Source organism: Festucalex cinctus, chromosome 1 (assembly GCF_051991245.1).
Source record: "Festucalex cinctus isolate MCC-2025b chromosome 1, RoL_Fcin_1.0, whole genome shotgun sequence".
Taxonomy (NCBI): domain Eukaryota; kingdom Metazoa; phylum Chordata; class Actinopteri; order Syngnathiformes; family Syngnathidae; genus Festucalex; species Festucalex cinctus.
This window is the reverse complement of record NC_135411.1, coordinates 21,948,222-21,971,737: the sequence shown is the minus strand read 5'-3', so window position 1 is coordinate 21,971,737 and position 23,516 is coordinate 21,948,222. Positions and strand designations below refer to the sequence as shown.

Genomic DNA, 23,516 nt, shown 5'->3' with positions numbered 1-23,516 from the left:
TTTATTTTTTTATTTATTTATGTTTTCATCTTTATTTTTATTAAATTCAGTGATTTTTTTTCTCAATTTAGTTTGTTATGCAATTTATTACTCATCTATTATTCTATCATATCTACTATACCTACCGCATTTTCCGCACTATAAGGCGCACCGCATTATAAGGCGCACCTTCAATTAATGACATATTTTCAAACTTTTTCCATATATAAGGCGCTACAGTAGAGGCTGGGGTTATGTTATGCATCCATTAGATGGTGCTGCGCTAAAGGGAACGTCAACAAAACAGTCAGATAGGTCAGTCAAACTTTATTAATAGATTACAAACCAGCTTTCTGACTACTCCATTCACTCCCAAAATGAATAAACAGCTGTTTTATTATTTCTCTGAGGTAAAGTATTAGTATTAGCTAGCGATCCAAGACGGCGGGATCTTCTGCGCATGCGCGTCACCGATCGTGCAGGGTCACCGATAGCGTCTTAACAGCGAGACCTGTTGCGGCTCAATATTGATCCATATATAAGGCGCACTGGATTATAAGGCGCATGGTCAGCTTTAGGAAAAAAATGAAGGCTTTTAGGTGCGCCTTATAGTACGGAAAATACGGTATTTCTATCCATCTAGCTACCCAACCATCAATCTATCAATGGCTGTGAGGAATCCATGTGAGCTGTTTGAGAAGAGTGACCTGACATTGGGTGAGTGTTTTTAAAAGTTCAAAGGGCTTTGAATGGTTAGTATGTATTAATTGTCGTGATCATATAGATCATTTAGAGAATGACAAGTATTTTAGCATGTAAACCAACCTTCAAGAGGAGTTCAACCCAAAAGTTTTCTTTACAATAGCAGAGTATGTTGTATGTACCCCAGCTGGTCTAAACACACAATTCTGAATATTATTGTGTTTGTTTACTGTGAGTTAAGCAGCAAAATGCAGCCGTTTGTATCTATTTCAGGGGGCGGCCATTTTGTGTTGTCATTTGCTGTTGACTGAAAATGACATCACAGTTGCTCAGGGCTCAGGTAACGACCAATCACAGCTCAGCTTCAGAAAACAGGTGAGCAGTACTTGGAATGATGAGAAGTAAAACTTGAAGTTTTTATTATAAATTTTACTTTTAACATTTTTCTCTTTCGTTTTTTTTTTCATTTAATATTTATTTCTTGACCATTGTTTTATTTTGTCATTGAATTTAATTTATTTTTACTTGTTAGACAGCTCGGGATTTCGTTTAACATAGTGTTTGTTTAGTTTCCTCATTTCTCACTAGCATCACTAAGATTTTTTTTTTAATCATATACTGCTTCACTTGACAGTTAATAATTTTATGTCATTTTTAAAAGCAGTTGTTATTATTATATTTATTTTTTCTTGCTGGTGACTTAACAGTCTACATAGTCCAGTCTACACATCTAAAAAGGGGTCTGTGCATGAAGAGTGAGACCTCCCATTTAATAATCTTGTGTACAGCTTGGCACGTCACTCAGTCGTTTTACCCTTTAAACGCCTCTTTTCGTCTCTTATCTGTGGAAATTTAAAGCTCATTGAGCGACGGCACAGTTTGAACCTCCGCCGGCGAAAAGATGACGTCAGTGTAGCGACTGGAGATGTTAATGTGATTAAATAATTATTGTTTTAAAGTGCACTGGGCTAAGAGGCGTGTTTAAACAGTGACATCCTGACACGGGTGCACCTGGCTGAACGGTCCCGTATGAAGTTAATCCGATCTTCTCTGGCCCTCGGCTAATTTGAGCCCAAATAAAACAAACACACCTTAAAGCTTCCCCGTTAAGCTGCACCGCATCCGTTGATGTCATAGCAGGAAGTGCACGCCGTCTAATATGCATCACTAACTTCCCTTGATGTCAACACGTTAAAGCTTTCAAAACAACTGTCTGATCGGCTTTGATTCCGTACACAGGGTACACGAGCAATGTAAGGACAGCCAACTTGGATGGTGGCATGGATGGATGATGGGTGGGTGGGATGGATGGATGGATGGATGATTGGGAAGGATGGATGGATGGACGGATGTCGGAGATGGTTGGATGATGGGTGGGGGGATGGATGTTGGGGGTGGATGTTTGATGGATGGATGGATGGATGTCGGGGATGGTTGGATGATGGGTGGGGGGATGATGATATGGATGGATGGATGAATGATGGATGGATGGATGGATGGGCGGATGTCGGGGATGGTTGGATGATGGGTGGGGGGATGGATGTTGGGGGTGGATGTTTGATGGATGGATGGATGGATGGATGTCGGGGATGGTTGGATGATGGGTGGGGGGATGATGATATGGATGGATGGATGGATGATGGATGGATGGATGGATGGACGGATGTCGGAGATGGTTGGATGATGGGTGGGGGGATGGATGTTGGGGGTGGATGTTTGATGGATGGATGGATGGATGTCGGGGATGGTTGGATGATGGGTGGGGGGATGATGATATGGATGGATGGATGGATGATGGATGGATGGATGGATGGGCGGATGTCGGGGATGGTTGGATGATGGGTGGGGGGATGATGATATGGATGGATGGATGGATAGATGGATGGATAATGGGTGGGTGGGATGGATGGATGTTGTGGATGGATGTTTGATGGGTATGTGGGATGGGTGGATGGATTGGGTGGCATGAATGGATGATGGATGGATAGATGGATGGATGTCATGGATGATTGGATTATGTGTGGGGGATGATGATATGGATCGATGGATGGACGAATGTCGGGGATGGTTGGATGATGGGTGGGGGGATGGATGTTGGGGGTGGATGTTTGATGGATGGATGGATGGATGTCGGGGATGGTTGGATGATGGGTGGGGGGATGATGATATGGATGGATGGATGGATGATGGATGGATGGATGGATGGATGGATGGGGGGATGTCGGGGATGGTTGGATGATGGGTGGGGGGATGATGATATGGATGGATGGATGGATGGATAGATGGATGGATAATGGGTGGGTGGGATGGATGGATGTGGATGGATGTTTGATGGGTATGTGGGATGGGTGGATGATGGGTGGATGGATGATGGATGGATGGATTGGGTGGCATGAATGGATGATGGATGGATAGATGGATGGATGTCATGGATGATTGGATTATGTGTGGGGGGATGATGATATGGATGGATGGATGGATGGACGAATGTCGGGGATGGTTGGATGAGGGGTGGGGGGGATGATGATTTGGATGGATGGATGGATGGATGTGTGTGGGATGGATGGATGGATGATGGGTGGGTGGGATGGATGTGTGTTTGAATGGTGAGTGAGTGGGTGGGATGGATGGATGCAACCTACCTGTATGTAAACAGACAATATAACAATACTCAGGAAAACATTACTGTATGTTCTTTGTCCTTTGTGGAACGCGACCATTGTTATGGCAGCATTTCAATCATCATCAAATGAAATTGTGTCGTATGTCTGTGTGTATTTTAGTGCCCCTGGTCGCCCTGGCACAATGTCCATTGACTTAACTAAATGGACAAACGATTTCTTTACATGTCATTACTGTTATGTTTTTATAAAGTACATTTTAGAGTGTTGTTTTTCTCATTAGGCATGGCACTGCACCTGAATAAATAGCACCACCTACTGGTTGCTTCCATGCACTGATATCATGATTGTTTTGTGCGGTGTAATCTCATTCATTAAAATCATTGACAAAAATATAAGCAATCCAAATTCCATTCATAAGTTTGATATCTTATCAATCACTGAGGTATTTATGAAGTGTAATGATGCGTGAGGAGGAGACGTGTGCGTGTGTGTACAGGGCGAGTTCATCTAATCGGGGAGCTAATCCGATCCGTGCTTAATGCACATTTAGGTCATACTTTGTCATTACACTCAACTACACCTCGCCATAAATGTGGACAACAACTCTTTTATCGGAATCTTCACAAATTTGGTCGAATGGAGGCAGGAGGGCACAAGGGGAAGGAAGGCTTCAAGCCAGCAGCTTTTGATTGTCAGCTCTTCATGGCTTCACACGCACCACAACGCCCTCCAGTGGCGACTTTCAAGGGGTCCTCTCCATTTATATAAAGGTACATGATTTTTTTTCTTTGAGGATTAGTATTTTTCATGTTTTGATTTATTTCCAGCACTTTGAGATTTCTCTTTAAATATAGAGTGCATTACAAATGCAATTTATTATTATTATTATTATTATTATTAATAATAATAATAATAATACGTTTTGTTTTTGTTATTATTCTTTCACTGCTACTTTTTTTTTTTTCATTTTTCACCATTGCAATGTATTTATTTTCCAAAATACGTTTCTTTGTATTTATTTGTATATATTTAATGTACTGTATTGATTTTTACATTACATTTTGAATGTTTTGATTTTAAAAGATTTAACAAAAAAATAACTTTGACATCTACGATTGGCTGGCAACCAGTCCAGGGTGCCCCGAGCCAGCTGAGATAGGTGCCAGCACCCCCCGCGACCCTTGTGAGGAATAAGCGGTCAAGAAAATGGATGGATGGATGGATGGATAACTTTGACATTAATTTAAGAACTTTTATTTTTATTTTGTACTTGAAAAAAAAACTTACAAAAAACAAAAAAAAATACAAAAATACATTTAAGTCATTTTGTATTTTGTTTTATTTATCTGTTTATTTTAATTTGTACTTAATTTACATTTGTACATTTCAGGTTTGTTTTAGTTAAACAAAATGAAATGAAAATGAATTAATTTTGTTAAATGTTTATATCTTATACTTTAAAATAATTTAGAACTATATCAAAATGTAATAAAGTTTTTATCTTGTATTTTTTATTCAGAACCGTTTTTCCTTCAATTTAAATTAAATTAATTAAATTATTTTAGTTGTTTTTAAATTTGTTTAAATTTCTTTGTATTTTTATTTTCTATTTTCCGTTTAGATTTGCCTTAATTCATCATCATTCCCAGTCATTTGTTGTCAATACCTTGTTTTTCAGGCAGAAGCATCCCAAGTGTTGAAAACAGCACTTTGTCTGTCCAAAGGCTACACTCACTCTTCATTACTCTGAGAGCTCAGCAGGAGAGGGAGAGGAGGAATGTTAACGTGCAGCAGCAAGAAGAGTGAGAGAGCTTAAAAGGGTTGCCGAGGGAGGAGGAGGAGGATGCGGTTGCCTGGAAACAGCCGAACGGAAACCTCCACACTGGCCAGTGCGTGAGTGCATTTTAAAAATAAACACCAGATGACAAATACAAAGAACGTGACGAAGAGGAGAAGGGAGAAACGTGCTATCCCGGAGCCGCTGAATTCTAAAGAGGACGCTGGTTTGATTACATAAGCAGCATATGGATGACATCATCATAGCAGGATTAGAGGAGGCGTGGCTTTAGCAGAGGGACCAGTCCGCAGAGGTGAAAAGCACAGAAGGATTATTTTTGTTTGTTGTTTTTGGGGGGGTCCAAAAAATTGGCAATGTCAACTAGGATGTTTTGTCAGCTCTCCGTTCCTTTTCCTAAAAGGGCCGAGGCGCTTCCAGACGTTCTCTCCCGCTAGACGGGGGATGCTCGGCCGTCTTTGAAGGTGCAGCATCGTCATCGCATCACACAGGCGCTCGTCTCTTATGTGAGTACACGCACGCGGCAGCCTGCCTGTGCCATGAATGATGGCGTTGGCGTAGCAGATTGCGCACATTTCTGCACTTTTGTCTCTCGTGATTTTATTCAACCACGGAGACTATCGTGGCTGATGTCAGGTGATTGTTCGTATTGGTGTGTGCTGCGGTCCAGGGAGAATCTGACTGCCTGCAGCCTCTTCAAACACACCAAAACTGCATTACAGCACCTGCACCACAACTTAGACCTGGTTTTAGCTCATCAAATTGTCAGGTGCGCCATATAAAAGAAAATATCCTCAGTCGGCCAGAATGCCCAAGAGGGTGCAGCGCAGTCTGCCAAATTCCCAAACAAGGTAGATGCACAGGTTTTGGCCCATTAAATGCTATGTGATATGTGCTTTTGTAAACATTAAAGAAGGAAAAACACGTTTTTTTCCCCCAGCATCAATATAATTTGATACACATTTTTGTCAATATTAACTCTTTTACTGCTAAACGTTATCCAATTTCCTAACATCCGCCATGTTTTCATGCAATTTGGATACGCGGGAGCTCATTGAAAAGAGATACAATGCTGTCATCTGCTGGCCATAGTTACTAGGTGTTTTTATTTGTTATTTTAACACCCCATTCACAAAAGGATCGCTGCACAAGACGTTGCACGGCCCATTGAGAAAAAAAAACAAAAACGTCAACGCCAATTAACGTTATTGGGGACATTCATTGGGATTTTAGCACACGTCATTAAATGTTTTTGGCGGTACAAGAGTTAAAATACAAGACCTCTCAGACTGCTGAACAAAAGTACACTTGTAAACGTCATCAATCAAGCGATTGGCTGGCAACCAGTCCAGGGTTTCCCCCGCCTACTGCCCAGAGCCAGCTGAGATAGGCTCCAGCACCCCCCGTGACCCTTGTGAGGGATAAGCGGTCAAGAAAATGGATGGATGGAATTATTAGTTCACTTGATGGTGCTAAATATTACACACTGTGCTTTAACTTCATTTGTCTTGAAATAAACAAAAATGCACAAATGCAGTGAAGCTAACAATAAACACCAATTATGAATATTTAACAAGCTCACACACTACATTTCTTCAAAGAAGCTAGTGTACACTTTTATGAAGGCAATTTCAATGAATACGTTTTATAATAATAAAAGACAATTTATAATCTTCAATGCATCGTCCAAGATTTACTCTCAATTAAGTTAACATATATTTTCATAAACAACTTTTGAGTCTTCAATGAAGTCAATCAACATGTTTTCATAAACACTGATGTCTTTTATTATGAGCCTAACAAACTATGCAGTCACATGCAACACTAGGCCTAAAATGCTTTTTTTTTTTTTTTTTTTTACTTTAAGGGCTGTTTTTTGATCGCATGGATTTGGATTTTGCTTGGAGCAACTTGAAAAACGTCACTCAGCTTTGTCATCATCACTATACTGCTACAGGCCATGTAATTGATAAATGTGTCCCATGACATGTTTTTATTTCGCCTTTGGCCCCTGACACCCTTTTCGCTAGCTAAAAAATGCAATTTGCTGGCACCATTTTGAGTTTGATCACAACAACGCAAGCAGCATTTTCTAGCCACGAGGCCTTTTAGTCTGCTAGTTGCTGTTTTTTTTGTTTTTTTGTTCACTCTATATGTGTGTCACACATTATTGCCAAACCAGTGAACAAATGGACTGTACAATGAACACTGCCTCTCACCCACCTCTTATGCACGTTATTGACACACGTGATGTCCGCTAACGCATGAATGACCGACCGTATTGTGACCAATATAGTCAAATATCAAAGACTCAGAAAGACTAACAACATCTCAGGCAAATAGAGTTGAGTTAAAATAAATCCGATCAACTGTGCTCTACAAAACTGACAAACAGATGAGAAAAATGAATGTGACTCATTGATTATTGCTTTTATGTATTTTCCCAATTCAGCGAGCTGATTCCCGGCGACGCTCCATCTGCCATGGGGACCGCCGAGGCCACTTTACGCATGGACAGCATGGAGGTGAAGGATGAGTGGCAGGACGAGGACTTCCCCAGGTAATCGCTTTCATTTCCTTTTGGGGATACGGGTCACCCGACTTTTACGTTTTTGAAGATTTGAGCAGTCACATGGCAAATGTTGTTGACTTGCAAGCACAAATATGTGTGCTGCAGTACATTCTACTCAACTTACCTCACAATAAACATAACGTTTGCAAGTTGCAGTGATCAATTCTTCAAAAAGAGGCCAAGATGAAGATGATCAAACAAAGGATACTGCACATATAATACAATATGTTTTATCCAATGGGTCATTCCATGTTATTTCATCAAATTTCTAAAAATCGTCCCACTTGACTATCAAAGAGTAAGGAGAATTTTTTAAAAATGAAATAATGTGCCTAATGAATGTGGTGAAATAATAAGCTAAAAATATTGAAATTGAATAATTTGCCAAATTATTGAAATGAATCATCCCCCTCCTGTGGCTTCCTGTGGATCGCTAAAAAAATAAAATAAAAAATAATGAAATTGAGTAGAAATTATTTTTTCATATTTGTATTTTTTTAAACAAATCTCCTTTAAATTAATTGATTATTAAATAAAAACAAAATAATTAAATATAAAGGATGTCACAGACCAAATTTTTTATTTTTCAGAAAACGAGAAACGAAAGGGAGATGAAAAAGTTTTTTTCTTTGAATGACCTAAAAAAGTCCAAAACATGTCCATAAAATGTCCAAAAAGGAAGAGGAAAAGCAGAAAATTACCATAAAATATCATTGAAATGGCAAAAAAAAATGTCAGAGAATTGATTAAAAAAAGGCAGAAAAACAAATGTTCAAAAAGTAACCATAAATTTTCCATAAATTATCTTTGGAATTGCCATAAAAGTCAGAAAATGTATTTGAAAAAAGTCAAAAAAGAAAACATTGAATACGAAAACATTGAAAATTGATTGCATAAATGGCAGGAAAATAAAAAATAAAAAAAAAAGCTATGAAATGTATAAAAAAGAAATAATTTGCCAAATTATTGAAATGAAACAATTTGCAAAATTTATTAAATGAAATAATATGCCAAATTGATGGGGTGAGATGATTTGTGAAATTCTTGAAATTAAATTACCATTATTGAAATGAAACAATTTTCCAAATTTATGAAATGAAATAATTCACCAATTCCTGGGGTGAAATAACTTGATAAATTATTGAAATGAAACAATGTGTCAAATTATTAAAATGAAATGATTTGCAAAACTATCAAAATGCAAATATTTGCCAAGATTCTCATTGGCATGCTTCAATTGGCCAGGGAACATAAAGATTCAATTCTGTAAAAATACAAGTCTTGAGTGTTTTTAAATTGCCCTGCTGTGATATTTACTAGTAAGCTTGAACCAAAAACATGATTCATTATGCATGGTAACATTACGGTATGGTAGATTTATGTTGATATTAACCGTCTGGAATATGGACGTTGGAAAGTGTCACACAAGAAGTGACGTCATCCAGCAGCAGCCAATAGAAAAGCACCTTCTGAAGACGTCGCTGCCATGATGTTTTTTTTTTTTTAAATATTGCTCACAAATAATACACATTAAAAAAACTAAATCTAATACTAAAACTAAGAATTTATTTAAAAAAAAATTAAAGCAAATAAAAACTAACAGAACCACCCTGAAAACTAATTAAAACTAACTTAAAAAAAAACTCAAAACGAAATAAAAACTAAAATGAAATATTCCCAAACGATAATATCCCTGATCTCCACAGGCCTCTACCAGAAGATGGCGATTCCACGTGCGGCCTGATGGACAACAGGACCACCAGTATGTGAACCATTCAACCATTTCATCATGTTTTTATACCATATAACATTTAGCTTCCTGTCTTCTTGGCGTAGACCCCCCCAGTAGTCTGAATGTGGGAGGGTCCGCCAGGGACCAGTCCAAGCGACGCACGCTGACCGCCCCCGACATGAACCTGTCTCTGGAGCACAGCGAGGGCTCGCTGCTCTCCGACGACCTGGACATCAACGTGGATGACATCGAGACCCCCGACGACACCGACTCGCTGGACTTTGCCAATAACGGCAATGAGCTGGAGTGGGAAGGTGAGCGGATGCACTGGCGAGTACTAATGACGTGATCAAGACAATTTGGCTCATATTAAATCAATTTCAATCAACGTTTAATTAATCTCAAAGATAAACATATCAGTCATAGGTGCATATATTGTAATAATAATCTGCCTTTCTTCCTGTTTGTATGCAGACGACACACCTGTGGCGAGTGCCAAGTGTCTCCCGGGCGAAGGCGAGGAAGAAAGGGATTCGTCGGGCCGCTTGTGGCGAACGGTCATCATCGGCGACCAGGAGCAACGCATCGACATGCAGGTCATCAGGCCGTACCTCAGGGTGGTCACGCACGGGGGTGAGTTGTCACTGAGGGTGGGGTCACACTTGACGTGTTTTGTAAAATGTCCTGTCATTCTGGAATCAGGCATGTCATTCATATTTCCATACGCCGGCTGTCATTACGTACAAATTATGATGTAATGCAATTCGATTCCAGTACAATCTGATCCAATATACTCCCAATTATGATACACTTCACTCCAATTATTTTGCCGTATGATTCACTCCAGTTATGGTGCAATTTACTCAAAATCTGTTTCTCTCAACTTATGTTTCATTCCAGTTATGATTCGATATATGTTGAATGCCAAATGTGAAACAATTCATTCATTCATTCAAAGACAATTCATTCCAATTATGATGCATTACAATTCACTGATTATATTTATGACACAAGTATGATTTACTCCTTTTCCGATACTATGGGTCCCAAGCTGTGATTCTGGGGCCACATGTAGCTCTTTCGTCCCCCTCCTGTGGCTTTGTGTGGCTCTCTTAAAAATAAAATAAAATAATAATAATAATAATAAGAAGAAGAAGAAGAAGAAAATTGAGTCGAATTTTTTTCATATTTATTTTTATTTTTTAAATAAAATTCCTTCAAAATTAATTAATTAATACAAAAAAATAATTAACTTTAAAAAAATATGTCACAGACCAAATTTTTAATTTGTCAGAAAAAGAGAGACGAAAGGTAGATGAAAGTTTTTTTTTTTTAATTACCTAAAAATGTCCAAAACATGACCATAAAATGTCCATGAATAGATGTCAGAGAATTGATTAGAAAAGGCAGAAAAACAAATGTACAAAAAAATAACCATAAAATATCCAAAAACAGAAGAATAAGGGCAGAAAATTACCATAAAATGTATTTGGAATTGAAAAAAAAAAAGTCAGAAAATCTTTTTTTTTAAAAGAAGACAGAAAGGAAAATGATCAGTGTCCAAAGTCCAAAAAACAAAAGAAGAAATCCTGAAAATGACCATAAAATGTCTACAAAATTGCCAAATAAAAAGTCAGAAAATTGATTGTAAAAAAAAAAAAGGCAGAAAAAATGTCCAAAAAGGAAGAAGAGAAGAAGAAAATTAACATACATCCATAAAATTGCCCAAAATGTCAGAAATGACTGAAAGGCAGAATAAAAATGTATGAAAAATGAGCTATGAAAAATTTTAAAAAATAAAAAAAAATGGAAGACGAAAGGAAAATGAATCTCAAAGTATTGGATGCTGAATATCGTGCAGCTTGAGCCCTCAGTCCATTAAACTAACACTAACACACGGTTTCATTCATCACAATCGTCAAATTGTCGTTTTGTTCTGTTTTTTGGTCCCAAACATTTTTTTTGGGCCTAAAATGGCTCTTTTGACAGTAAAAGTTGCTGACCCCTGAACTATATATACAATTCACTCAAATTATACAATATGGTTGGTATGATTCGCAATACAATACATTCAAATTACATTAGCATACTCTACAATTGCAGTATAATATGATACAATGCAACACATTCCAGTTAAAATGTGATGATAGATTGAGTTACTACCTAGCGCCATTTAGCACAAAAAAAACGGACTTAACAGTATCATAGACAAAGAAGGAATCCTAATGGCTTGCTGATTGATCCACTCCATCTCCCCCATTCAGGCTATTACGGGGAAGGCCTGAATGCCATCATCGTGTTTGCGGCCTGCTACCTCCCGGACAGCAGCTGTGACGACTACTCGTACATCATGGAGAACCTCTTCTTGTAGGTACTCTGGGAGGCGCGCTCATACTCCGCTTCTGTTCACTCACTTGTGTGTTTGTGCGCTTTCAGGTACGTGGTGAGCAGCCTGGAGCTGCTGGTGGCCGACGACTACATGATCGTCTACCTGAACGGCGCCACGCCACGCAGGAAGATGCCCGGCATCGGCTGGTTGAAGAGATGCTACCAGATGATTGACAGGAAGTAAGAGTCTTCGGTCGTGCGGTCATCAAACGGTGAAATGATGCTAATTTTTTTTTTAATTGTCATCACAGATTGAGGAAGAACCTCAAGTGTCTCATCATTGTTCACCCGACGTGGTTCATCCGGACCATCCTGGCCATCTCCAGACCTTTCATCAGGTTGGTCACATTTTCTAGAAGATGAAGAGAAAAAAAATCACCTTCATTCATTTGCTCCCAATAACGTGTAAATAAGTTTGGGTTTTTTATGTTGTAAGTGTCCCAAAGACGTATTTATACATTTTTTTTGTTTTGTTTTTTTATGGTAGAGCATACAGAAGGATTTGATGCAGCCTCTCAACTGCAAAGAACAGTTTCAGAAATGGTAGTTATTACACAAACGGCCAGCAGGTGGCAGCAGAGCAAAGGAGATCAACCAGGGCCATCGAGAAAAAAAGCTCAATTACTTACAATTTTAAATAGATTTGTGAAAACTGATGAAACTTAGCTCTCTTCTAATGCTAATTGCTGCAAAACGGAAACAGATAGAATCATACTTTTTTTTCCTGATGAAAGAAGAGACTTTAATCTTTCTTTTGGTAGGTTCCATGCTTTTATAGCAATTGAACACAATATTCTGTGGGACTTGCAAAATCAGTCAAAATCGAGTAAAACAGCCGGGAGCGAACGGGATTGCTTCTGTGAAAACAGCTGGGAGTCAATGAGTTTTAATCACGTTCCTGCACACTTCTGTGTTTGGCAGCGTAAAGTTCCTGAACAAGATCCGCTACGTGCACACGCTGGACGAGCTGAGCCTGCTCATTCCCATGGAGCACGTGCAGGTGCCCGAGTGCGTGCTGCAGTGAGTAACCTCTCACCGCGGGCCACCGACGGGCTCCACATCTTTTAACAACAACATCAGCATCACTTCATGCTCATTTTGATGCTCTTTTCTGTTCCGACTCTTCAGGTATGATGACGAGAAGATAAAAGCCAGGTCAGTGTCGCTGCAAATAACTTACTAGCATTTATTATGTTGCATTAAAACTCATTTGCTCCCAAAAACGTATAAATACGTTCTATTTTAAATTGAGTGTCCCAAATACGTATTTATACGTTTATTATGTTTTTTGTGCTATAGAAGGCTTTGATGCAACCTCTCAACTGCAAAGAACTGTTGAAGAAATTGTACTTATTACACAAACGGCCAGCAGGTGGCAGCAGAGTATATAAGCTCAACCAGGGCCATGTTAACCCTTGTGCCTTGGAATCAGTGACACGCTCTAAGAATAAATTTTAGCCAAATAAGTAATTCTACTTTGAGGTGTGATAACTAAGTCAATTTTTAACATTTTTTTTTATTTCAACCACTCAAAATGTTCATTGGCATCAGAACTATCCATACATATGAAGTTGTTTTTTTTTTTTATGTATTCCCCCCTCTTAGGACAATACAAGCCCAAAGAATGGACTATGAAGAAAACGAACTGTGCTGTATACATGTATAAAAAATAAATAAAAAATTAATACTTCATATGACATAATTAGAGCTTCGAATAAGGCAATAAGTTATAACAACAATTTTTTCAATGCATGCCAAATTTTTTGACAATGGCAATTTAATGCAAAACACCCTGGAAAAGTAAATTTTAGCCAAATAAGTAATTCTACTTTGAGGTGTGATAACTAAGTCAATTTTTAACATTTTTTTTTATTTCAACCACTCAAAATGTTCATTGGCATCAGAACTATCCATACATATGAAGTTTTTTTTTTTTTTTATGTATTCCCCCCTCTTAGGACAATACAAGCCCAAAGAATGGACTATGAAGAAAACGAACTGTGCTGTATACATGTATAAAAAATAAATAAAAAATTAATACTTCATATGACATAATTAGAGCTTCGAATAAGGCAATAAGTTATAACAACAATTTTTTCAATGCATGCCAAATTTTTTGACAATGGCAATTTAATGCAAAACACCCTGGAAAAGTAAATTTTAGCCAAATAAGTAATTCTACTTTGAGGTGTGATAACTAAGTCATTTTTTAATATTTTTTTTTCTTTCAACCACCCAAAATGTTCATTGGCATCAAAACTATGCATAAATATAGTATATTTATTTATTATTATTATTTCCCCCCGCCATAGGACAACAGAAGCCAAATAATAGATTATGAAGAAAATTAACTGTGTTGTATATATGTATAATAAATAAATAAATTTGAATCTTTCATATGACATAGTTAGAGCATCAGGCAACACGGTAGCTTTGATAGAAAACTTTGGGGAAAAAAGTACTTTTTGTGGGGCTCCGGAGCGGCACCGGGACCCCTCCGTGACTTTAGCCGCAAATTGTGTTTGTTTTTCGGATACAGGAAGGCCCGATTTACACCCCCGTATCCGGCGTCGCACTTCAACGAGCCACGTATCTCTTGTGCTCACGGTTCCAGATATGTGTCAGATATGTGTAATTTTCCCCGTAGGACGTACGGTTCCGGACAAATAACGGAAAGAAAAAGCTCCATTACACCGATCCGTCCGTTTACTTTACCCGGAAATCGTGCGTCTTTTTCGGACAAATTTACATCGCCTGTATCCAATTGTATCCGGCGAACTGAAGTCAACACAGCGACGAGCTACATACCGTTCGGAAGCTACACGTCCCCCGCGGCATTCCAGGACGTGCTCATATGTTCGTTTATGTTTATTTTGTAGAAGTACTTACTTGCCAACTTGCATTTGCAGCTTTTTGTGTGTCCGATCGCCGTTCTTTTCTTTCTTTTCCTGAGATCCACGAAGCTCATGTCTCGTGCACGTTAGCCTCTTAGCACGTTAGCACGTTGTTGTGAATACAAACTAGCCGAATAAAAATCGAAGCTTAGCACTTTCACACGTAGAAATGCAACGGCCAGATAAGATAACCGACGAGGAATTCATCTCGACAACCGTTACATGTTACACTTCATAAGTTGCAAAAAAAAAAACGTTTTTTTTGTTTTGTCTTATCCCTAATGGTTATTGTTTCCACCGATCCATGCTCCTTGCCATGTTTTGAAGAATGCACGAAGGGAAATACGTCACCTCCACGTTGCACGCACGTTTGGCCACAATGGCACGCCTGCCCCCTGCAGCCTTGGCGAGCAAATGTCGATGCTCGGCTGTTCAAAATGGATGATTGAACTGTGCATGCGTGTGGAATATGCACGCTATTAATTCTGAAGTTCTGAAGTGAAGAAAGAGAAAAAATAAAATAAATAACAGCCTTCACACACTGAGGAAAACCGCTGTATTGCAACGACTAACAGTGGCTCATTTTGGGGAATAAAAACGACAACGAGCATTGCCATTCGACCCCTCCCACTAGGGAACGTGCTTCCCACGTCCATGCAGACAAAAAAACAGCATATCCCAACACGAAACATAAGTCAATAGCTCGCAATACCTTTTTCTGCACAAAAATATAAGTGGCGCGCGTGTACGCGCATCCACGAACACGCACGCGCGCCCACTAACGTGCACGCGCATCCACTAACATCCTGTCGAATGCACAATCAGTAAAAAGCACGAAGAAATAAGTCTGTGTGGAATATGGTGTGCTGGAATCAGTGAGGCGTTTGCAAGGAAAATCATTAATTGGCCTCTACCGCCACCTGGTGGATTTGGGGTGCAAAATCTTTCTCATGCCCATGGCACCGTCGAGGAATGTCCATAGAAGGATTTCATGCAGAAATCACGGAAATTGCAATAAAATACATGCAGTGTCCAATCGGTCCAAAAATGTCACTTATAATGTACATTAATGTTACGCGGTTGGCTAAATCCGATGCCAGCGTAATTATGATTGTTATCTCCCTCATGCAATGGCTCAGAAATGTTGGCACACTCGCATTTTGACGGTCCCCCAGTTTTCCAAAACCGTGGCTCATTTTTTTTTTTCCCCCCCCCCCCCCCCCCCCCCCCCTGCACAATCAAAACCTAATTTACATAATTGGCTAAGCAAAATGCACGAGGGTTAAAAAAAAAAAAAAAAAAAAAAAAAAAAAAAGCTATATTCTAATGCTAATTCCTGCAAAACGGAAACAGATAGAAATAGGGACGCACGATAATATGGGTGGCCGATAATTATCGGCAATTATCGACCAATTTGACGTCAAACAGATAAAACAGATGATAAAGAAATCTGCCAATAATTATCGGCAATTATAGACCAATTTGATATACAGTAAACCACCGATAATAATAGACATGTCACGTTGGTCTATCTGTTGTATTTGTGGCTCAAGTTGTGCCCAAATCTTCAACCCCTCCCCTCTCCTATGGTAGTGTTGCATATTTGTGATGTCATGATGCGCGCAACCTAATATTGACAGGCGGTGCATCATGGTGACATGACAGTCGCCAGTGTGGCCTTTCTTTACCGTGTCTCCCTAAAATGTTACCCTTGCAGTGTTTTGTTGCATTTTTAAACATGACCGTTTTGTTTTGGCAAAATCTAAATGAGTTACTGGTTGTCTTTCAAGCAGAGATATCAATAAAATCCTCTCCTCACCCTCTCTTTTTATTTGGTTTTCACGCCCCTAGTTACATGGGTGTTCCAACCCTAAAAATGCAAATACAAAACATAATTGGAACATCAGTGTTGAGTGGAAGATTGCTGAGTACGTGTGGTCAAATTTGCAATCATTCGACTTATAGGAGGACTCGAAAGTATATTTATATTTAAGTTAATTTTGCAAACAATTATCGGCTTACTTATCGGTTATCGACATCGGCACTTTCTAAATTATTCGTTTATCGGTATCGGTTGAAAATAGCATTATCGTGCATCCCTAGATAGAAATATACTTTTTTTTTTTCCTGATTAAAGAAGAGTGTCTAATCTTTCTTTTAGTAGGTTCCATGTTTTTATAGCAATAGAACAAAATATTCTGTGGGCCTTGCAACATCAGTCAAAATCCAGTAAAACAGTTTCTTTGATTGGTTCTGTGAAAATGGCTGCGAGTGAATGGGTTAATTACATCAATTATTATTATTATTATTATTATTATTTTTAATTATTTATTATTATTATTATTATTATTGTGCTTGATAGAGTTACCGTGTGTTTGTTTGTGTGCAGACTGCAGCAAGAACAACAGAACGAGAATGGCAACTCGCCGCCTCCTAAAGAAAGGTGACCTCATGATTACCAAGAAAACAAAATTATTTCTACTTGCATTATTGCTTCGGGAGTAATTTGGTGAACTTCATTTCTGCTTCTATGACAGTTAATTGAAAGAAGTTGCAAATAGGAGTTAAAAGCGTTCATGTACAATGACTGAAGGTTTTCTGCCGACGACGGATGATGAAGTAGTGTTGTGGTCTGACTGACTCCTGCTTGTTTTTCCCTCCGTCCTCCCAGGCCGAAGCCAACGATGGCCGAGATTGGCCGCGGCATCTGACATTCAAAGGTGAGCGTTGGCATGACGCCGGGGCGGGTTTGTAATGTCAGCGGGCTCCTCAACTCGCGTTTGGCCAACCGTCAACCTCAAGGAACTCGAGCTTTGCTTCTCAAACTTTTCACACCATGTACCGCTTCAAAAAATATTTAGCTCCAAAATTAGCACATAAATCACCAACAATAAAATACGATAATGTAGTAGGCCTAAGTCATCAAAAAAGGAAAATGAGGGTCTGGGCGTCTTCCCAAAAAATGTAGACGGTGGTGCCTTGACTTATGAGGTTCATTTGTTACGTGGCCATGCTCTAGCGCAAATCTTCTTTTCTTATTGAAGTGAATGAAAATACAATTTTTCCAATCACCCCAAAAACACCAACAAAATATGTTTTTAATAATAGCACTGTACATAATTGGAGTTTATATAAACATAACATAATTAACTCATTCACTCGCAGCCATTTTCACTGACGCAACTTTTGCAAGACCCACAGAATATTGTGTTCTTTTGCTATAAAAACATGGAACCTACTAAAAGAAAGATTAGAGTCTCTTCTTTAATCACGAAAAAAAAGTACATTTCTCTCTGTGTCCGTTTTGCAGCAATTAGCATTAGAATATAGCTGAGTTTCACCATTATTCACAAATCAGTTTAGAATTGTGAGGAAACAGCTTGTTTTCATCATGGCCCTGGTGAATCTCTTGTGCTTTGCTGCCACCTGTCGACCATTTTTTTTTCACCCATTCACAGCAGTTGAGAGAATGCATCAAATCCTTCCACGTGCTTTAGCATTAAAAAAAAAAAAAATATATATATATATAAATACGTCTTTGGGACACTTGAAACATTTAAAATAGAACATATGTATATGTTTTTGGGAGCAAATGAGTTATTAGAATAAGAAATATGACTACTGGCATTTATTATTACAAGCCATTGTAACATTTTGCACAATTTGAACTTTTAATACTGTACTTAAACATATGAAAAGAAAAAAAAAACGTATTTAATTGTTCATTTAACATATATTGCAGATAATGTTTAAATAGTTTTTAAATAGTTGTCAAACATTAAATGCAAATGCATTAATTAATATTAAATACATCTGATTTTATTGGGGGGAAAAACACTGTACTTGAAAAAATAAAAAATGTAAAGTACAGGAAATGTGTAAAAAAAAAAAAAAAAAAGTGGTGTGGATTTTTTTAAAGTTTAAGTTTAAAAAAGCTGTATAACAAGCTTTTTTTCTAGTATGTATGATTATATTTCATAATGTTACCAATGTATTGAATTGAGTGCTTGTTTTGCATACCACTAGAGAGAGCCTGCGTACCACTAGTGGCACTCAAGTCATCGAGCACGCTTGAGAATCCCGGCCATAAAGAGTTGTCTGGTGGGGTCGGGGGTCGGAATGTGAAGAAAGGGGAGATCCCGGCTCAGGAGCCGTGAGATCCAATGTTACAGTCGCTGGTGAAATGGAGCAGTTGAGATGGGGAATGTACAGTGAGCTCTGACACCAAACACGCATTTTGACATGTCACGCTAATGCTCAGTTCTTGCTTGGCAAGATAATAACATAATAAAACTTAAGAATACTACAAGTTGACAGAATGACAGGTGATATTTTTCCAGTTACATAGTCAAAAAAAGTATGGCATAATAAGTGTGACTTAACAAAAAAAAAATTGTAATCCGGAAATATATAAAGTAACTTAACAAAATTACATTTTAAAATAACGTAAAGAAATAAAAGTAGGTTTCTAAAATGTACAGTCTGGGCTGATCTCACTTCTGTTGGCAGCTGATTCCAGTTGCGTGCAGCATAACAGCTAAATGCCACTTCACCGTGTTTGGTTTGGATTCTGGTCTCCACTAATGGACCCGAGTCTGCAGACCTCAGAGCCCTACTGGGTTTAAATTCAATCAGCATTCCTTTAATATATTCAAGACCCAAACCATTCAGTGATTTCTAAACGAGACCGGCAGCAGAATCTTTAAAACTGTTCCACAGCTTTAATTAAATATGAATCAATTTGAAAGATGTTTACATTTGGTGCACTATTTATTTTGTTAAACTAATTATTAAATATTCTAGATATTAAAATTTATACGTATTATTAAATTAATACTATCATTGTTTATTATTCTTATTTTATATAAATTTTATGACACTAATTATTTAATTGGCAAAAATATATTGACAAAAGTCTGAGGAAAAACATCAATTTTTGCCTTATAAATCACCAAGCTATAACCCCCCAGATTTATTTCAGCTATAAACATTTTCATTATTCTCCTGCAAAAATGGAGTTAGCCCACTTTCGTTTTTTGTTTTTGTTTCTCAGCACGCAAAATACAGCACATGGCAGCCATTAACACTTCTACAGTATGCCATTACAATTTTCACTTGTACACTTTTTTATGAATGCTGTATTTTGCTTTTTCTTTTGCTTTTTGCGACCCTTTATCCAAAAAATTGAGCTGTGTTTTTCGTCTTTTGTGCGTTTGCATAAAACACTCGAGTCCAATTAATGAGGATTTTATGAGCATCGCAGGATTAAGCATGAATGTTTTGCTGCCTTTTCTTTGGCTTTACTTAAAGGTGTCCTAAGTCACATCCTGGCCCAGTTTGTGTGCGTGTGTGCTTGCGTGCGCATGCGTGTGTGTCACAAGATCCTCGCACCTCATATTCCCTGAGGACGCCAGCGTTACATAAAGCGCAGCTGCTAATCTTTTTAAGTCGTCCTGCACACGCCTGATAGCTTCTATTTTTAACCGCCCAGGCACCAGGACTGCCAAACCCAGACCAGGCAAATTGATCCGCGCGTCCTGAAATCGGAGGAAATTTGCAGCGCGCTCGTCCCGCCGTTTGTGAGCGCTCCATAAGCCTTCAGCTGGTCTGGGAATGCTTGACAGGGTTCAAGCCGGGGAAGAAGCATTGACACACTTTCAGTGATTCAGTGATAGCCAACATTTCATACGATCACATCGCAGCTCAATTGAGTCAGCTTTTCGGAATAGTTTCTCACGATTTCTTGAGGGAGATGCGTAAAGGTGAGATTGGGGCATGTTCTAGTTATTATTTGTACTACAGAGAAGTATTGAGACAAGTTTAATGATATCATTAAACATTATTTATTAATTAAACACCTGGGGGCAGTATACAACTGACAAATGCATAAACATGCAGAGACAGCTCTCAGTAAACTGCAGAGGATAAAGAATATACACCAATTCTATTTGTTAGCTCACCTACAGTGATTTGCATGTTAGCCATAAACTAAGCCGATTTTAAGCAGCATAATATGGTTGTTTTCAATCATTTGTTTGTTTAATGTATAGTTTGACAGTAAATTCCAAGCGAGAGTGTCAATAAACAGCGTGAAGTCTCTTTCTGAAGAACTTTTCAACAATATCTTCCCAACTTCTGCTTGTTGTCAAGTGTGTTGAGTTGAGTCCATTGGCAATATTTAGCACCGCTCTAATCTCAAATTTGCACGTGCAAGTCAGATGGAAAAATTGGCAAAACGATAGCTCGTAACTCGATAAAATCGTGTCACACCACTCATATCTCGAGGCACCACTGTATTTTGACATTTAAAAAAAAAAAAGTAGATTAATTTGTAAATTAAAATTCGGTCCCCACTACAAACAGATTTCAAGATGTGATTATGGGCAGAAAAGAAAAAAAAAAGATTATGTATCCTATTTTCACCATCACTTATTATGTTTGGAGGGCTACTCAAATACAAATCTTAAAGGGCCACTAAAAAAAAAAAAAAATAAAAATAAAAATTCAACACATCCAAGTTCTATTTATTGAGGTCAATCAGGCCACATCTGAAACATTCAGAATAAAAAAAGTCATGTCCATTCAAAAATGTCATTTTCCTTTTGACATGTCCAACAAATTCCCTTTTTGACCCACTATTGACCTAGCAGCTGAGCAATATGAATGGTGTCAGTGGTATGACTCATTTTGCATCCCATCACAAAGCTGCCAAAATCACAAGCCATGCAGTAAATTTTCATGTCCTCTTTTGTTTGCTATCAGATATCACATCCATTACTTCAGTCCTACATTCTTTTATTGGTTCTGCATCGGACAGTAACTTCTTGTGACACCACAGGAAGGCCCTGTTTACACTTAAACGAAGCCGGCTTCGTTCCTCAAACAAATCTTGTACCGTTTCAAGACATGCGAGCATCCAAAAGAAGCCGTCTAGGACGTTTAACGGCTGTAATATATATGCCAAGTCTGGAGTGGCGCTGTGGCGCTGCCACAGGGAGTTAACGGGAAGCGTAGAAGAAGAATCTGATCTGAATAGCCGGTTTACTCCTCCCACGTTTCTCGGCATACGATCCTACACATTTACACTATCGAAATTAGAGAACATTTGAGACAGTACCTAGTAGAAACAACAGGGGTCTAGAAACTGAGCGATAAAAGAAAAGGGGTCTTCCATGTAGTTGAAACAGTAGCCTGCTTGCGAGATGGGAGGAGTAAAATGGCTGCCCTTTGGCTTCAACGGCTTGCACGGGTGTGTATGAGCTATCGGCTAATCCAGTAAAATATACAGATCAGTGAGACGAACACAACACAGGAGAGGTGACAATGCCGGGTGATTCAAGCACAACGTCAAGCAAAACATTTTGCTGTAAAAGCATAAACAAGCTACGGAGGTTGCGCAAAACGTCAAAGAAATGGCTACCACTGTTGTTGAGAGACTGGCGGTTTGTGCGCAGTCACGGAAGAATTACGTCATCACAAGAGGAGTAGCTATCCTGCTATGAGGTCCACATTGGAACGTACGAGGCGCATTTTGAAATATTTCCACTCTGGAGCCCCATTTCAAAAGTACCGCCTTGTGGACGAACTGCCCAAAGCCCAAACGATACGAAACCTGTGCGGTTACACTGAAACGGGCTTTCATGTGAACGGGGCCTAAGACAAAAGACAAGAACACCCAAAATCAAAACAAAAACCCAACCCCACAGAACCGAAACATGACAGTTTGAGGTATTATGACTGCATTTACTGTGTAACACCATTAGGAGGCATATTCTCATGGTGTCCAACGTAATATCTGACTTCCTATGGAGTTCTATAATGTTTGGATCAATGTTGTAGTGATTTAGGTGTAAAGGTGTAAACAAACTTATACTTGTGTGTTTACATTGCAGAGCTTTGGCTGTTGATGACGGCTCGAGTTGAGACGGCTTGTCTGGATGTGAAACATGCAAGACAATCATTTGTCACTCACATCCCATCAAGGACATGAAGTACGCATGCTTCACACAAGCTCGTACTGAAAAGCTTTACTCTCTTCGTTCGCATGAAGGGACTGCATTTGTTTTTGTTTTGATTTTTTGTTTAGGGAAAAAATGTGTTTTACATATTTTGTTCTTATGAATGTCTTGTGTTTGATTCATGTGCAATGATGTTTTTTGGGAGCGTCTGTGGACGATGCAAAGGTGGCATGCTTGTAGATATCCTTTTGTTTTCTGTCATTAATGCGCTGTTTTTGCCAGATGGAAATTGTCAACAAATGAAGTCAATTCAAAGATGATAAAAATGTTATTTATTTTAAAAAATGTGACCTGCTGTTTGTAATATTTAAAAAGGAAAAAAAGGGAAGTGTCAAAAAATAAACAAGCATTCATGTCATTGCTGCATGTGTGGTCATCATTTACTTATATAAGCTATCCAGTCATTTCTAACCATAAACACAACAAACGAGATACATGCAGCTTGCAGTTAGTCAGCACCTCTCTCCGAGCTGCAGATTTTTTTTTTATGACGTCTTAGGGGCTGCCAGTCACATGGCTTGCTGCCACAGTCCATCCAGTTGCATCAGAAAAATGTGTGACGCCGAGTGATCTAAATATAGCGCCAGAAAAGCGCCATCACGGTTTTCCCCTTGAAAACTCCCAGACACATTTGATTCACTTACGGAGTTTAAATTTAGGAACTTGCTAAAATCTCATCCATGTTGGCAGCTTGGCATCAAAGCACGTTTTAAGAATCTTCTGAGGTGCCACATTCCTGCCCCTGACCCCCTGCCCAACGGGTGTTATATTTTTGGGCTTGTCTGCAAATGAGAGCCTGCCTCCTCCAGGAA

At 38.7% G+C, this 23,516-nt stretch overlaps 1 protein-coding gene across 4 annotated transcripts; it reads left to right on the top strand.

Moving 5' to 3' along the window:
- The first annotated feature begins 531 nt into the window (after nt 1–531).
- Nucleotides 532–23,062, top strand: LOC144020093 (caytaxin-like). Of its 4 annotated transcripts, none has more exons than XM_077523154.1 (16): nt 532–696; nt 955–1,056; nt 3,856–4,075; nt 4,984–5,606; nt 7,553–7,660; nt 9,379–9,434; nt 9,509–9,718; nt 9,879–10,037; nt 11,669–11,771; nt 11,841–11,972; nt 12,044–12,130; nt 12,714–12,812; nt 12,921–12,947; nt 17,076–17,129; nt 17,358–17,406; nt 22,579–23,062. In XM_077523154.1, the coding sequence occupies exons 5-15, from the start codon at nt 7,584–7,586 to the stop codon at nt 17,395–17,397; spliced, it is 1,044 nt and encodes a 347-aa protein (XP_077379280.1). In that variant the 5' UTR covers nt 532–696; nt 955–1,056; nt 3,856–4,075; nt 4,984–5,606; nt 7,553–7,583; the 3' UTR covers nt 17,398–17,406; nt 22,579–23,062. The 4 variants fall into 4 exon arrangements, with proteins under 4 accessions (XP_077379280.1, XP_077379308.1, XP_077379298.1 ...); XM_077523182.1 differs by lacking the exons at nt 532–696; nt 955–1,056 and having other exon boundaries at nt 4,984–5,198; nt 5,327–5,395; nt 5,504–5,606; XM_077523172.1 differs by lacking the exons at nt 532–696; nt 955–1,056 and having other exon boundaries at nt 4,984–5,198; nt 5,327–5,606.
- Nucleotides 23,063–23,516: the final 454 nt, after the last annotated feature.

What these genes read in the sequence shown, in the direction of transcription:
- LOC144020093 (XM_077523154.1), top strand. Translation starts at nt 7,584, where the DNA reads ATGGGGACCGCCGAGGCCACTTTACGCATGGACAGCATGGAGGTGAAG. An exon ending in GATGGACAACAGGACCACCA is followed by an intron (nt 9,435 to 9,508) that starts GTATGTGAACCA and finishes TTCTTGGCGTAG; the next exon opens with ACCCCCCCAGTAGTCTGAAT. An exon ending in CAGGGTGGTCACGCACGGGG is followed by an intron (nt 10,038 to 11,668) that starts GTGAGTTGTCAC and finishes TCCCCCATTCAG; the next exon opens with GCTATTACGGGGAAGGCCTG.